The sequence below is a fragment of the Bombus vancouverensis genome, chromosome 14 (assembly GCF_051014615.1).
Source record: "Bombus vancouverensis nearcticus chromosome 14, iyBomVanc1_principal, whole genome shotgun sequence".
Classification (NCBI taxonomy): Eukaryota; Metazoa; Arthropoda; class Insecta; order Hymenoptera; family Apidae; genus Bombus; species Bombus vancouverensis.
In genome coordinates, this window is record NC_134924.1 from 13,058,201 (window position 1) to 13,073,564 (window position 15,364).

At 32.1% G+C, this 15,364-nt stretch overlaps 1 protein-coding gene and 1 long non-coding RNA gene across 5 annotated transcripts; one reads left to right on the top strand and one right to left on the bottom strand.

Annotated features, from left to right (window-relative positions):
- Positions 1-117: 117 nt before the first annotated feature.
- On the top strand, positions 118-14,954 carry LOC117156377 (putative sodium-coupled neutral amino acid transporter 11). 2 transcript variants are annotated; one of them, XM_033333348.2, is made up of 7 exons: positions 118-346; positions 2,287-2,340; positions 3,144-3,231; positions 4,424-4,633; positions 5,471-5,723; positions 6,075-6,423; positions 8,108-14,954. In XM_033333348.2, exons 1-7 carry the CDS (start codon positions 287-289, stop codon positions 8,540-8,542), a joined length of 1,449 nt encoding a protein of 482 aa, XP_033189239.1. In that variant the 5' UTR covers positions 118-286; the 3' UTR covers positions 8,543-14,954. The 2 variants fall into 2 exon arrangements, with proteins under 2 accessions (XP_033189239.1, XP_076480488.1); XM_076624373.1 differs by having other exon boundaries at positions 119-535.
- On the bottom strand, positions 2,805-15,092 carry LOC143303591 (uncharacterized). Of its 3 annotated transcripts, none has more exons than XR_013060082.1 (5): positions 14,999-15,092; positions 8,527-8,832; positions 8,222-8,448; positions 3,890-6,565; positions 2,805-3,813 (listed from the first exon to the last, which is right to left on the bottom strand). It is a non-coding gene; the product is annotated as an uncharacterized LOC143303591 (long non-coding RNA). The 3 variants fall into 3 exon arrangements; XR_013060081.1 differs by having other exon boundaries at positions 8,527-9,124; positions 14,999-15,091; XR_013060080.1 differs by lacking the exon at positions 14,999-15,092 and adding an exon at positions 8,978-9,105.
- Between the last annotated feature and the right edge of the window lie 272 nt (positions 15,093-15,364).

Here is a 15,364-nt window from a genome sequence, read left to right on the forward strand (position 1 = left end):
GGGGGAAAAACTGAGGGGGAGAACAATAACGAAGACAACGACGGACCTCGATAACGCAGAAAAACAGGAACGTGTGCAATGCGCACGCACCCATCGCAACCACTGTATGTACATGCCGCTGGAGGGGTTGTAACGGGGAGGTGAAAACGGAAGCTCGGTTAGATAGGAAGGGTGCAGTCGCCTCAGACGTCTGCTCGATCCTACTCTCACGTCGAACCTTCCCTTTAAGCTTTCCGTTTATTCTCGTTTCCATCTTCCATTCTTCCGCTTTCAATAAAATCCCGCGATGGCTTTGGACGCGAACGAGAAGAGCTATATCCTGGACGCGAGGAACAACTACGAGGACGTAAGTAAAAGTCACGATTTCTATCCACCTGACCGTGAATCACTGTTATTTTCTCTGTTAGTTCTTTGGAGAACACGGTGACGTATGTAGACAATGCGTTGTTCTACTAGTGTTTCTTCGCCGTGAGCTAACACTGTCATTTAAATCATTACGAACATTGCAGAGGAATACGGATAGGCGTAGTAACAGGTAGGATTTCGCGTAATCCGGTTTGTTCGAAGTGGCTAGCGCGACTAGTTTCGGATTTGTAACTGTTGGACGGTGAATTTGTGCGAATCGAAGTGATTTCTGTCGTTTCGGTTGTAATTGAATCGAAGTGAATATGTGTAATCGAATAGATCGCAAGTTCGGAAAACGATGTTTGTCTCGCTGTAATCGTGTTATTCGTAAAACGTACCTGCCTATCGTTAGTTTCCGAGTATCGGAGGATGTGATTGAAAATTTGGCATCGTAATCTAGATTCAAGTAAAGTTTCGTGATCTCCGTGTTATTTAGAGATCGATCGTTAAAGTGAAGTCAAAGTTGAACCCAAATCTGAAGTAAAGAGTTTTTGAAGTGATTCGTGAGAAATGATTTTACGGATTCTTTCTGACGAATTTATTTTTCGAAATTGTAACTATTTAAAGCAAAGAGAAAGAGAGAGAGAGAGAGAGAGAGAGGAGAGAGAGAGAGAGAGAGGAGAGAGAGAGAGAGAGAGAGATGTATTTTTTTGATTCAAAGATATTCTTAGTGTTATCGTGACAAAGAGGAAAAATCTATAACTCATCGGATATATAGCTACGCGTTCTTTTCTCTACGTATCTCTTTATTATCATTTCTTTTACTGTCTGTACGTGCTATATTGAAATTATTTTCAAAAATTATTACTCTTTATGTCTATGCTTTTAAATATCCTGCGGTAGTATTTTCTGAATGCCTCGAGCTATTATCATATTTACGTAGTAATCGAGAATGTACAGATAGATGGAGGCCCGAATGGATATAAAATCTCGACGAATAAACGCGAGAAAATCAATTCCACTTAATTTATATATTATATTATATTAATTATGAAATTTCATAAGAAACTTTTTTTATGTTAAATTATCATAAATTAATGTATTTAGTACTAATTTATATAACTTCTCTGATAACGCGTAGAGTTATAGTTTCTCAACTAAAAGTTTAATTCACAACACCATGAATTAACTTCAATCGTATTAGAAACGTCGTCAGTTGCACAAATCTTATTACTACGTACATCTATACAATATGTCTGTACGGGGTGGGGCATGTAAATGGGACAATTTCAATATTTCTATTACTCGTAACATTTATAAACAATAATATTCGGAATAACGCTATCAAACGGTAAGTATGGAACAATATATTTGATTATAGCGATACTTTCACTATTTTCAATATATATTTATACCTCTTTAATTAAATTAAATTATGACGAGTTTAATAAACCATAATAATATTATGAATTAAATGTATCAATCGAGAAGATTACAAATTTCGTAAATTTTTCATCCTCAGAAATCGAAAAATTTTAGTTTCTCATAGTATTGCCTAATATGAAAATTATCGAAATTTCGTTTGTATCATTAGTAATGTTTAATTAATAAATTATGTAAACGCGATAAGATAGCAATATAATATAATAACTAAGCGCTCGATGTAAGATAACGTAAAAGATATAGAGTGAGTAGCTGGGAATAAGAATGCAACAACCTCTTTGTAATACGCTATCGGCCAAAAGCACAAATAAATTATTATTATTATTATTACCATTATTATCGTTCATTTATATGACAAATGTAACGTGATCGAATAGAAGAAAGGTAAAAATAAAAAAAGGAGAACATTGTTCCAAAGAATGTAATTTTACGCCTAATGATTTTATCGTGATTAGTATTCGGAAGTGAACCTTGCTTTTAATATTGGCTTTAAAATAGGGTGGCAGTCTGGGTTCGGAGGAATCTTACGACGACATGCGACAACTTGTCGGGGTAAGAAATACAGCTAATTAACTAGATTTTATATCCGATCGATCGTAGTTTATGTCAGAGTTAAATAAGCGTATGCATGAATTTTGCATGAAATATTTTATCCTCTCGCCAACTTTCGTTTTGTTACAATCAATATCTATTGATTGATATTTTGTAATTGTATGAAATTAAATATATGATACGAAGAATGGAAAATAATGAATTTCGTCGATTACGATGATCATTAATTCAAATTGGATCGTTGAAAATCGAACAGTGGATTTCAATCATTCTGAATGAGATCAGACTACAATATGATATTTCTATATATATGTATAATATAAATTCCTATCGAGCGAATATTTCATCGGCCTAGTATCATGCTAGCAGAATATTTTATTATTAAAATGTCTATTCGCATAATATTTTCAACGCAAAGATATTCTATGCAAATTTGATTTTGGTTATTATTAATATATAATTTTTATAACAACACACGTATATACGAATATTAGATAGTTGAAAGCTTGGACGCGGTAAATCAAAGGATTTACAATTTATGAGATCTTTCGACGAACGATTCGATCTTTTTCTGTTGCCTCAAATAACAAGAATTTTATTAAATTGAATCAGTACTTATAGATTTCTGTGCTTGATTAATACGAATACTTTGACAAGAAACTTTTTCACTTATTTTCTTTTATCGCTGTATGCTTTTTGATATAACCAATTCTTGTCAAATCATGTTTCTACTCTTACTATTTTTCTTTCTTCTTCTAATTTATCTCATTTCTTGTCGATATAAATGAGATATAATTTTATAGGAAAAGAACGAAGAATCTGGAAAATTCAGTAGTCTACCTCTGGCCAGTTTTAATTTCATCAATTCCATCATTGGCAGTGGTGTTATTGGTAATTCGAATATATGATATAGTTAAAAAAAATCCTTCAACACCGAATTATAAAATGTAGAAATTTTTAATATATTTTTATATATCTATCTATCTATCTATCTATCTATCTGCCTATATATACAGGGTGGTTGATAACTGGTGGTACAAGCGGATAAAAATTTTTCGTTTGAGGCTTTGTTTTCGAGAAAATCGGCTTTGAATTTTCGCTCGAAAAAAAAAAAATTAAAAAAAGAAATTTTTATTCTATATTTTCGACTTCTTTTTTCCGCCTCTTTCAGAATCAACCCCTTTCCGCTTGTACCACCAATTACCAACTACCCTGTATATATCCGATTAAGAAAAATTCGTCATTGTAATTGAATGTAATACAATTATATGAAATATATTTGTTTTATCTACATATGTCAATTTGTGTAGAATAAAAAGCGGTTGTGTGTAAAATTCCAAGTATGTATCTTAATATCTAGTCAACACTTCTAATTGGTGATTCCTTTTTGCGAAATTTTAATGGTCTCCTCATCTTTATTGAGCATCTCGCGTTATTCAGCTACTCCCATATATAACTTTAGTTTCAACTTATCTTCGTTTGTAAATGAAAAATGAGATATATTTTATGCAAAACGGCAAATATACATATAGTATACGTTTATACTTACATAGGAGATTATAGGTTTGCATTCGGAGCCTTTGGTTTGCATCAGGAACCTTGGCCTTCTTTAAATTTTGGGATTCGTATCAGTTTTATCTTTTTCAGGGAGAAGCTGTTGGCTCGATGCCTACTCCCTTTGGATCATCTCGTATCGGACGAATGATTCATCAGGGATCTCTTATTTATGTAACCATCGTGTTCGTTCGGTCGTGTACCATCGGTTATGGGATCGAAAACGATTTTCAACAGTGATCTTATTTATTAATTAATAACAATCACAGTGAATCGACGAGTTGCAAGTTAGAAATTACGAACGCTTTGTAAATCTTTGCAAATAACACCGATAGCTATGAAGATATATTTCACAATCTGTTATTTACTTACATTGCGGCATCGTAACGATAAAAATCTATAAAATAATACTCATTTCATTTTTTAAGAGACAAAGTAAAGATTGTTTCGGTGTTTAAGGAGTAACAATTATTTCGAATCGCACGAAGAAACGAAAGAAGGAGGAAACATTGATTAATACAATTTTCAGGTATACCCTACGCTCTTCATCAGGCTGGATTTGGCCTCGGGATAGTATTATTAATACTAGTAGCAGGCCTCACTGATTACTCTTTAATTTTAATGATTAGGAGTGGAAACATTTGCGGTGAAATGAGTTACCAGGGTTTAATGAGAGCCAGTTTCGGTCGTACAGGATTCTATATTCTTACGACTCTGCAGTTCATTTATCCATTCATAGGTATATGCATCTTTTATAACCACAGGGTAGTAGTCGTAATAACGATTAATCCTACTATTCTCCTCGCGTCTTCTTCAATATCATATCTTCTTTTCAAATTTTCTGGCACATTTTGAAATACATTGACGAAAGATAGTAAAGTGTTTATATATCGTATATTAAAATGAAACATTCAAACGTTATCTTACGTTTCGATCCCGCCGCGGTTTTCAAATTTTATGATTTAATCTCGTTTTAGTTTCAACCCTGAAAGAAGACTTTTAATGATTCGATAAAAACTTTAGCATAAAGTTGTAGCGTGAAGTCACGCGTATCAATAACGATCCTTTCATATTTTTCACAAATTAAAGAAATTTTGTAACCATATAGAAAAAGTATAATTTGGTCGAAAATGATTTTCATATCCAGCCATACCGTAGATTCCTGGAGGATAGCAGGGTTTTAATCGTTTATTACGAGAATTAGAATCGCGATTGCGAGTCTTTTCTATTAAAGTTAAATCATCGACCTATTTTATTACCTAGAATTATCTGAAACACGTATTACCTATTATGCTCCACAATTATATGTAGATAACAAAGTTTCAAGTAAAGAAAAAGAAAAAAGAGAGAATAAGTAAAACAAATATGTTTGAGGTAAAAAAGAAAAAAAAAAAAAAAGAAAAAGAAAGGAGTTTGGTGAACTTTCTGAAGCAGGTGTCCGAATCAAAGCAACGTATCGGAAAATACTCGCTTTCGCGCACCATTGAAGCTCGTTTGGAGAACTTTAGAGTGCAGCGGCTCTTGTATATAAGAGGCCACCATTCGTACACTAACTTATTCGTCTTTTCCTTTTCAGCGATGGTCTCTTATAACGTTGTTGTCGGCGACACGGTGACGAAAGTGCTAATAAGGTTAACAGGGATGAGCGAGACAAGCATTTTCGCTCATCGTCAAGTGGTCGTCTTGTTCGCGACCGTTTGCATCACTATACCGCTGTGTCTTTATAGAAATGTTGCTCGTTTGGCCAAGATCTCGTTTCTTTCGTTGGTCTGCGTTGGTTTCATTCTATTGGCCATTTTAATTCGGATGGGTACGATGTCAGCAATTGTGTGAGTGATCTTTCAAATTTCCTTCCTCTTCTTTCAAAATTCTCTTTCAAAACATACACTTCCTTTTTCCAAAAATTAATTGTTTATAGCTGCACGATCGCGTAAAAGTCGAGTCGCGGCTGAACGTCAATTTTTTTACCTTAACGCTACGTTAAAGAAACGTTAAAGAAACAAAGTATGCCATTTTTCACATCGTATTTGTATTACACGTACATTACGTTGGTTTGCCGTGCAATATTATCGCCTGGTCTTTTTCTATCTCCTTCTTCTCTTCCCTTTCTATTGATGATAAATGACGATAAATGACGACAATCCCTAGGCAATTAAACGTGGAATCGATTCGATTTCCAGGCCAAGCCAAGAGGATAGTTGGCGATTCGCGAATTTCCCCGGCATTATTCCATCCGTTGGAATTATGGCATTCGCCTTTATGTGCCACCATAATACATTCCTTATCTACGAGTCTATAGAAAGGGCTACTCAACAAAAGTGGGACATCGTCACCCATTGGTCGCTCTTCACTTCCTTCGTGATCGCAACAGCTTTTGGAATCATCGGATATGCCACGTTTACCGCGTATGTTCAGGGTGATCTTATGGAAAATTATTGCTGGGACGATGATCTCATGAATTTTGCCAGAATCATGTTCAGCGGGACTATTCTACTTACTTTTCCCATTGAATGCTTCGTCACAAGGGAGGTGAGTTATCTTAATTTTGGCAATATCGTTTCTTAAGTTCTAGGCCAGTATTCAAATTCTTTGAGAATTACTCGTGTTATATATTCATTTTTTCCTTCGATATTACAAAATATTTTAAGGCTCTTCGTGCTTTGTCTAAATGCTGAAAATTAATATTTCGCGATTAGACAACTACATTAAATTATTCATATTGTATACTTTATCAGTAAAACATTGAATATCATCTTAAAGACTCCTCGTTGTAAAAACCTATCGTAAAGATTAATATCTAACAACGAAATAACTGTACATCCTTTGGATTTGAATTACTACAAAAATTACTATCAAAATTTACTTAAAAAAATATTATTTAGCGGTAAACCAACTCTATTTTCTTTGTATTCGAGTGTTAAGAGACTTTTAGAGATTTACCTCCAGCATCGAATGAGTTTTATTAATTAGAACAATTGTATTTCGTTCCCTTTAAATTCACAACGTAAGAGGTAAGACGATAGACGCGAAAATTATCGTAAATGAAAATGGCACGGGTGTAAGAAAGATTACGGCGTCGTAACATTGGAATGTCGTGAATAATGGAAAGTGAATCGTGGAAAAGAAGGTGGAGAGACCTGAATAAAGGAACTAGGTAAATTGAATTGTACGTCAAGAATATAATAGTCAGAGCAAAATATACTGGAGATGTTTGCTAACAACTAATCATAAAATTTATCGCGATATTACCGTTAATGTTTAACCTAACATCAAAGGATAAACATTGATTCATAATTGACTATCGATTTGAAAATTAAAAATTGCAATGCTTCGAAATTGAACAAATTTATTCGATACAAGCTTTTCAATTAAATATTATTGAGTTTTTCTAATAGCTAAAGTGTTCTACCACCGAATATCTACTTATTTAACTATTAATAATCTCTCTCAGTAATAAAAAACATCAATGGTAACCCTTCCCCTCAGAGCGTTCACCTCAAGGAGAAGCAGTTACTTGATCGAGTTTTACACTGAAGTAACATATATCCAACTAAGTTCTCCTCAACCACCATAAAGGATAAACGAAATTCATAATTTAATGATATCTGTGATCAGAGATGTTAACGAACTGAATTAATTTTCCTTCGTCGTCAAGCATTAATAACAAATAATAAAATTGTATCGAGATTCATGAAATATTCACAATTCGGTCTATTGCTCCTTTTATCGATCTCTAGTTTCGTTGCATAATTGTAAAGTTTTCTCGAAACATTTTATGTTCTTTTTTTAAATTATTAATTAGAAATTAATTATTAATTAATTAGAAATTATTTCTAATTAACCGATATATTTCTATAAATCCTCCTCTTCTTAAAATCTCATTTAAATGTCAATTAAAGTCAGAAAATTATTTGTTGCGCAATGTTAATTATCGCATGAACATGTACAGTTAATTTTGAATTACTCGCGCTGTTTTTCTATAAAATCTCTATCTGATTTTCTATAAAAATTAGGATTAGACGAGGAGAGTAAAGAGAAGGAAAAGGATTTAGAGAAATTTTCCATAAACGCATGAATATCCGCGATTATCTAACGACAACACATGGAATCTATTGCCCGTTAAAACGATTATTTAATAAATTGTATACAAAAAATTGTATACAAGATTAAAAGTTCGACGTAAGGTCGAAAAATTTGTGAAAATTTGTTCCAGGTAATACTGACAGCGATTAAAGGGACCGATGAGCTCGAAGATCATACTGCATACGTCCCTAACTCCGACCGGAAATACTTGATAATTACTTTGTCGATAGTGGTTGTCGCATACCTGATATCGATGTCAACAGATTGTCTGGGTGTGGTTCTCGAATTGAATGGAATCCTCGCTGCTGTACCTCTAGCTTACGTTCTACCTGGCCTGTGCTACCTCAAACTCGAAGATGGACCAATTCTTTCCTCCAAAAAGCTTCCGGCGCTTGGTTTGATGTCCGCTGGCGTGTTTGCCGCGGTCTCTGGTTTGCTGTTGCTGATCCTGAACAACGATACTTCCAGTTCCTGCGTGCATGGACAGGTAATGCCGTATTGTATCGAGGGTATGAATAGCACGAGTTTCGATTCAAGCATGAAAAGTACCATTAGTCCGATATAATCGAGCACGTTCGAATTGGCCGAGGAATTTTCAAAAGCTTTTATTCAAAACCGATGATAGCTTTGCGATGCTCCAAGTTACGGTTTCAATTTCAAGTCAAAGGAATTTCAATTTTCTCCGTCTTTCTTTCTGGTTTCTTTTTGGTTTCTTTTTGGTTTCTTTTTGGTTTTTGTGGTTTTGGTAATCGAATGCCACAAGTATGAAGGAGCATGATAAATCACGTTTTGTGTTTCTTATGGAAGAGCGATTTTTAAATTCAATATGTTGTCTAGATGTTCTTTCGTTTGATCCTGGAAATGAGTACGTGTCTTTCTTACTCTTTTATTTGTTAAAAAAATTTATCAAAAGAGAAGACATATATATTAATAACATTAGTATTAATCAAGTTGAACTAATTTCTCATATAATAATTTCACTTATTTTCAAAAAGCTTACATATTTGTATCCATCCATTCATCCATTATTCTCTTCTCCGACCATTTCATATTAAAATACTCTTTTTTTGGTCACCAAATGACACAAAAGTCGGAAAATCATCAAAAATAGATTATCTCAATATATTCTTTCCATGTGATCTTCGGTCTTCGATCGAAATAGGATAAGGTATAAAATTAGACCGCGGAGATTTATGCAATTTCATGTTTTTTATGAGCAATTATGAAGAAAAAAAGAGATTTATTTTACTCACTAAATATGATAATGAATACTGTACTTTGGGTATAACATGTATACCTATTTTTGAATATCGTGACCATTCTGGGCTTTCTTGCACCTTTAAATTTCCCACGAACACATAAAAGTCCGCAGTCTACTTATAGTAAATCATGCTTTAACATTGGTGGAGCATCATTACATTATTGCCAGTAACATTATTATTGTTATCGGAACGAAGGGGAGTAGGATTTTGTTTGATTAAATCGAGAAACGAAAATCAAAAGCTTTCTCGTCCACGGTTGAAATCTACGTGCTTACATATGCCGTAGATATTATAGTAATGTAACTACTGAGAAATCTCGGGGAGGGGGGCGGGGGGAATATATCATGCTGAACAAGCGAAAACACGTTGGAAGTTTAAATATGTTATAATACACGATGTACCATGAGTAGATTGATGAGACAACTATTTGTTAATATATATCGGCACTTTATTCCGTGGAATGCGTGAATTTAAATATTTTTCAAATCAGAAAACTATAGACAATATCGTAATATATGACCTTGCGTTGCGCACATTTCTTTCGGTGTTACAAAATCATTAATTGTGACGAGATTAATAGAAATCATGCCTAGCTCTTCCCTTAATTAATTTTAATATTTTATAATACGAGCCGGGTCAACTGAAACATCTTATGATTAACGATGATTTAAATCTTTTAATTCCATAGAATCATACCTGTTATGTTCTTTTTTTACGGCCTAAAATATTTTTCATCAATATTTAGTTCATGGTATTTTTAATATTTAACATTTAATATTTAATTGTTTGATTTAGCGGTACTAGGTAAAAAACATCGTAATTTCTCTCTTACTTTTTAATCGATAAATATGTATCTTGTTCTTATAATTGTTAAGTTATCGATTTGCAAAATGTTTGGTAGCTGGAATTTACGTGGTACCTGGGTGAACATACATACTGATATAGAATACGTACGATTGGTCCGACGAATACATAAGTAGCTTTATAAATGGCAGTGTTGCAGTTGATTACAAATGTAGGGATTGAATGGTGGGTGAGAAATTATTTACCCGAGTCGTAATCATTTCATTCCAAACAGGCAACGTATAATTATACCGAAGCCAAAGAGGCTGTTGGACGAATTAATTGCAAATGCTATATTTAATTGCTTGCAGATGAAGCACATTATTTAGCCGACATAGCAGTGTAAGGTGTTCCACGAAACGATAGATTTTCTATTTAAATCTAAAAAGCATATAGTATTTATTGATAAATATAGCTGCCAATAAATTACCATTCATATAGAGCCATGAAACTACTTTCGATTGATTAATTTCATCAAACGATAAGAAATATTTATAGAGAGACTTATTTTGATGAAACGAAAAATGGAAGAAAAAGACGGTAGGTAGGGAGTTAAAGAAACGGGGAAAAAGTATGGCGATGGATCCGAGCATGATGGAAAGCATCGAATAGGAAATTGAAGAGAAAATTCTATTTTTTCTTTTTGATGATGAGTTGATATATGAATAATGGAACTGAATGCATAATATCGAGAAAAAATATTATTTCCATCGAATATCAACTCTCGATGCAACTCGCAATGATGCAACATCAGAACGATACTCATTATAATTAAATAAATAATATTAATAAGCTGTTGCGACACTATTTTTCGAATCTTTATCATAGGGGCATATTACGAAACAAAGGGTAGCATACCAAGATTTTGTATTAAAAAAAGAAAGAGGAACAATATGATACAATTGTTTTTTCATTCGATATTGCATCGAAAGTATCGAAAGTATTTTGTAACGTGAGAAAGGATTTACTTAATTGCAGATCATTCTACAGTTTTTTATTTTCTTCTACACAGTTTGTCAACTATTCTGCAATTTTTTTTGCACAGTTGATATATTTCTAAACATAGTAAACGCGTCTATAGCGTATACGTATAGTCCACGCGTATAGTAACGCGTTTTCTTTCTTTTTCTATCTCTTCTCTTTTTTTTCTTCTTTTTAACACTATCGAAATCGAACTATATTTGTTTTCTGAAAGAGTTTAGTTTTAACATAGGTGAAATATACAAGATATTTCGTAGGACCGGTGCAATTAAAAAGGTAGATATTTGAAAATCTAAAACAAGATAACTTACTGGAACTTTCAACAGCACACAATTATCTTTACCTTCCTGTTTTCAATATAATTATTCGATAAACATTCAATTTTTATTTTTTCAAGCCAATTAAAATAGTATAATCTTTACAATACAAAATAAGTGTGTGTGCATGTGTGTGTATGTTATGAAAAATAAAGTCAATTTATGTAATAAAACTTGCAAACAGTTATCTTGTTTTAGACGTATTGTAGAAATGTTTGATTTTTTAATTGCATTAAATCCTAAGAAGTGCAACGTATTAGGCCTAATAGGTATTAACTAATGTACATGAAAAAGTATAATTCGCATAGAGGGAGGATATAAAACAATCAGAGACCACGATAACGAAAGTATTTATCGAAAACCGATAAAGAATCTAATTATTTAAATTACGCTCCGGTTTGAAATCTTTATGCTTATTATAAAGAGTTCGCGCAAAATCTACCGGGTGTCCGTAAAATTTGTATTTTGTATATCTGTATATCCTGTATATGTGTGTATCTATGTGTACTTATCTCTCTGTCTAACTATACAGAATATATACCAATGTAACAAAGTATTATTATGGTGCAAACGAAAGTATTGCATCTTAGAATAAACCTGTATTTTCTTAAAATAATGTTATTAAAATTTATTATATCATTTTTAATTGTAATCTTCATATACTATATATATATATATTAGGTTGTCCGAAAAGTTTCTTTCGTTTTATAAGGAAATAATAGACGCAAAATGTTTTTTGTTTCATATTAGTTTATTGAATTATGCACCAACATAATAATAGAAATAGAATGAAACAGATCATACCTAATTCAATAAAATAATATAAAACAGAAATTATTGTTCGTCTATTATCACCTTATGAAACGAAAGAAACTTTTCAGACAACCTAATATATTATAAATGCGATATAATTTCCATTTTCATAGAATATAATATGAAAAATAAATCAATTGTTTCTTTTTATAGTTAAGGAATCTCAAAGGATGTAATACTTTCATCTATGCTAATACATTAGATCGTGTATTTAAAAAATGAGCTCATATTACGACGATTTTTTCGATCGTAATTCTACACGAATTTTTTACATTGTTCCGATGGATAGACTCGTTCTTAAGGTAAGGCCCTCAACTTTTATTAATACTTCGTATAGATATAGGAATGTATCAGCCAAAATGTGTAAAACTTTAGGAAACCGTGTATATAGTAAAAAACCAAAGTTTCAAGAACTATAAAGTTCATGTAACAATTAGAAATTCTTGAAACTTAAGAAACTTCTGGAAAGTTTTTTAATAGGTAACATTTGCCAAAAATAGTTGCTATATATATCTGCCGAAAATTATACAACTTAATCAATTTTTTATTTCTTAGAAAAATCACGAGGTATTCTAATTACATTAAAGTAAAAATTTTGCCACTTTCTCGACTCTTCTCATTTCTTCTTATACTCTTACCCACATTTTGTAAAAGCTGGATTTCTTTAGTTTTCAAATAGTTTTTCTAAATTAAAAGGATCCATTAAGATTTTGGCAAAATAGAATATATAAGAAAGTAGAAGCATTGTAATTAAAAATATAATACGTACTACTACTAACTCGCTAACAAAAGAGAAGCTATACAATGCACAACAAGTTAAATTATATTCTACGGGCACCCGGTATCTTTTTATGTAACCAAAAGAGTATATAAGATTAAAAATTGAACATGAGTCATGTGAAACAACAACAACAAACAAGCAGCATCAGCAGCAGCAACAACAAACAAAAACAGTCATTATTGACAATCGCGCATTACAGACCAAGAACTACAAAAAAGAAAGACATAAGCAAGAAATGATAATTCGAATTCGTCAGATGGATTCCGTATAGAGAATGTGTAAAAAAAAGAAACCGTAGAGAGAGAATTAAGATACTCGAGAAGATACAACAGGTTCCTAATTCTCTTCTTAAATCGCAGTCTTTCGTTTACAATCGTGATCATACTTTTCTATGATTGCTTCGCACTATTTGCATAAAAAGAAACAAATACATTTTTACACGCATCATCTATTTTCCAATCACTTATTTCTACGATTATACTGTACAAAATTAAATTTAACTAATGTTCAAACAGAGCTACCTATCGAGGAAAGAAACTCAAGTCTATTTTAAACGAAATATTTTCCAATCGGTTTAAATATTTTAATCGATTAATGCTCACAATTACTCTATTACGATTTATAAGTTTTGCACATGTTTGTTTTTTAAGACTATCGCCATTTCTTCCGAAAGAAATTCCTTTTTCTAATGTTCGAATATTTTTTAATCGCGTAAAGAATGCACAAAACTGGAAAAAGATTGCACTGAATATATTGTATATAGCCAATATTGTTTCTTCTGATATAAGGATATAACGCAATAATCTATTGTGATCTAACCCGTTAGATATAGAATCTTTCTTGGAATGTATATTTTTTCCTTGGAGAAACTGTTGCGACGACCTTCCAAAAAACAGATGCTTTATTTTTAAAAACAACAAAGAGAGATTTATTATTGTTCACACAACTATATGGATATATAGAGATATGTATGTATGTATATATTGCAATCTAACGGGTTATGAACGATGTTAATAACATACCTAAGATTGTTCTATCATTCGTACGAACTGTTTATCGTTGAGCAAATGGAAATTTCCATTTCGTCGAAACCAGGACGAGTGATTACTCAGCGACAGACATGATGTTGAAAAACTGACTTGAAACAATTGGTTAGTAATAACAAGTTTTCAAGCACTATCTGCTTCAAAATGAAACCGTATTTGTATACAATTCAAAGCATATGATATTATATAGAACTGTAGGTAGTTGATTGATTGAATTTGTTTTCAAAAATTATTTAATAAAAGCGAAAGGAAAAGGAATGACGTATTGAATAAAAATACAGCGGGAAGTTCTACTAGTAACGTTACCGTAATCTGGAAACTTGCCTTTCTTAATGCGTTTAATTCAATATAATTTACGTATATAAAGAAATATTATTTTAATATTAGAAGATATCTCTTTCTAATTCGACTGATATTTTAGTATTAAATTCAAACTAAATACAAATGATATTAAAATAAGATGCGCGCGCAACTGGTTTTAATATCTGAATATAATTTCTTGATAAACATGTTTTCTTTTCTATTGTTTGTCGTATATTATGAAATACACACTCGCGCGCGCGCGCGCACACACACACACACACGCGCGCGCGCTTTATAATTCTATAAGAATAATTTTATGGAATTAACTAATTTTTGGAATAAAAATATACATTAGGTTCAACCTCGATTTTCAAGGGAATATAATATTGAAAAGTATAGAGAAACAAAAAGAAAATCCATCAGATGTGTAATTTGAGTTTTGCTCCAGTGAAAGGTGCGTTGTAAAATTGTTGCCAGAGAATCTATGAATAAATGCAAGTGTATTTACTCTGTGATACGTGTACAGATAGTCTATTTGTATGTTTCGTTGAAACAAGTCTATACTTAAAATGCTCTATTGTAAAGTTGATTGAATTTCAGATGAATAAATTCGAACAATAAAAGAACGAAAGGCGTTTAAAATCAGAATTAAATATTTTCCTATCTTTTTCCTACCTTTCTCCTTCCTTCCTTTTTCTCTGCACTCTCTTTCTTTATTCTGTTATTTCACTTGTAGAAAATCTTAATCTTAAGAACAGACATATTTGCATACACATGTTAATACATCATACTGCGCATGTGCGTGCGTATTATGGCGACATTTAAACTGACATTTAAAATACATATAATATAAGTACATGTCTATTCTTTATGTATTTCTAATAGATGCACATATAAATGATTATTAAATAGTACGTAATTATTTGTTTAACGTATACAAATAAATATGTTTGCTGTATGTTCAATGAATAACATAAAAAGTAAAATATACTTTTGATGTTGCTTTGAGGACAAAGTAACTTATTAGTTCTTTATACAGGA

Coding starts and splice junctions, on each gene's coding strand:
- LOC117156377 (XM_033333348.2), top strand. CDS start 287: ATGGCTTTGGACGCGAACGAGAAGAGCTATATCCTGGACGCGAGGAAC. Junction 2,341..3,143: donor ACATGCGACAACTTGTCGGG/GTAAGAAATACA, acceptor ATAATTTTATAG/GAAAAGAACGAAGAATCTGG. Junction 5,724..6,074: donor GGTACGATGTCAGCAATTGT/GTGAGTGATCTT, acceptor TTCGATTTCCAG/GCCAAGCCAAGAGGATAGTT.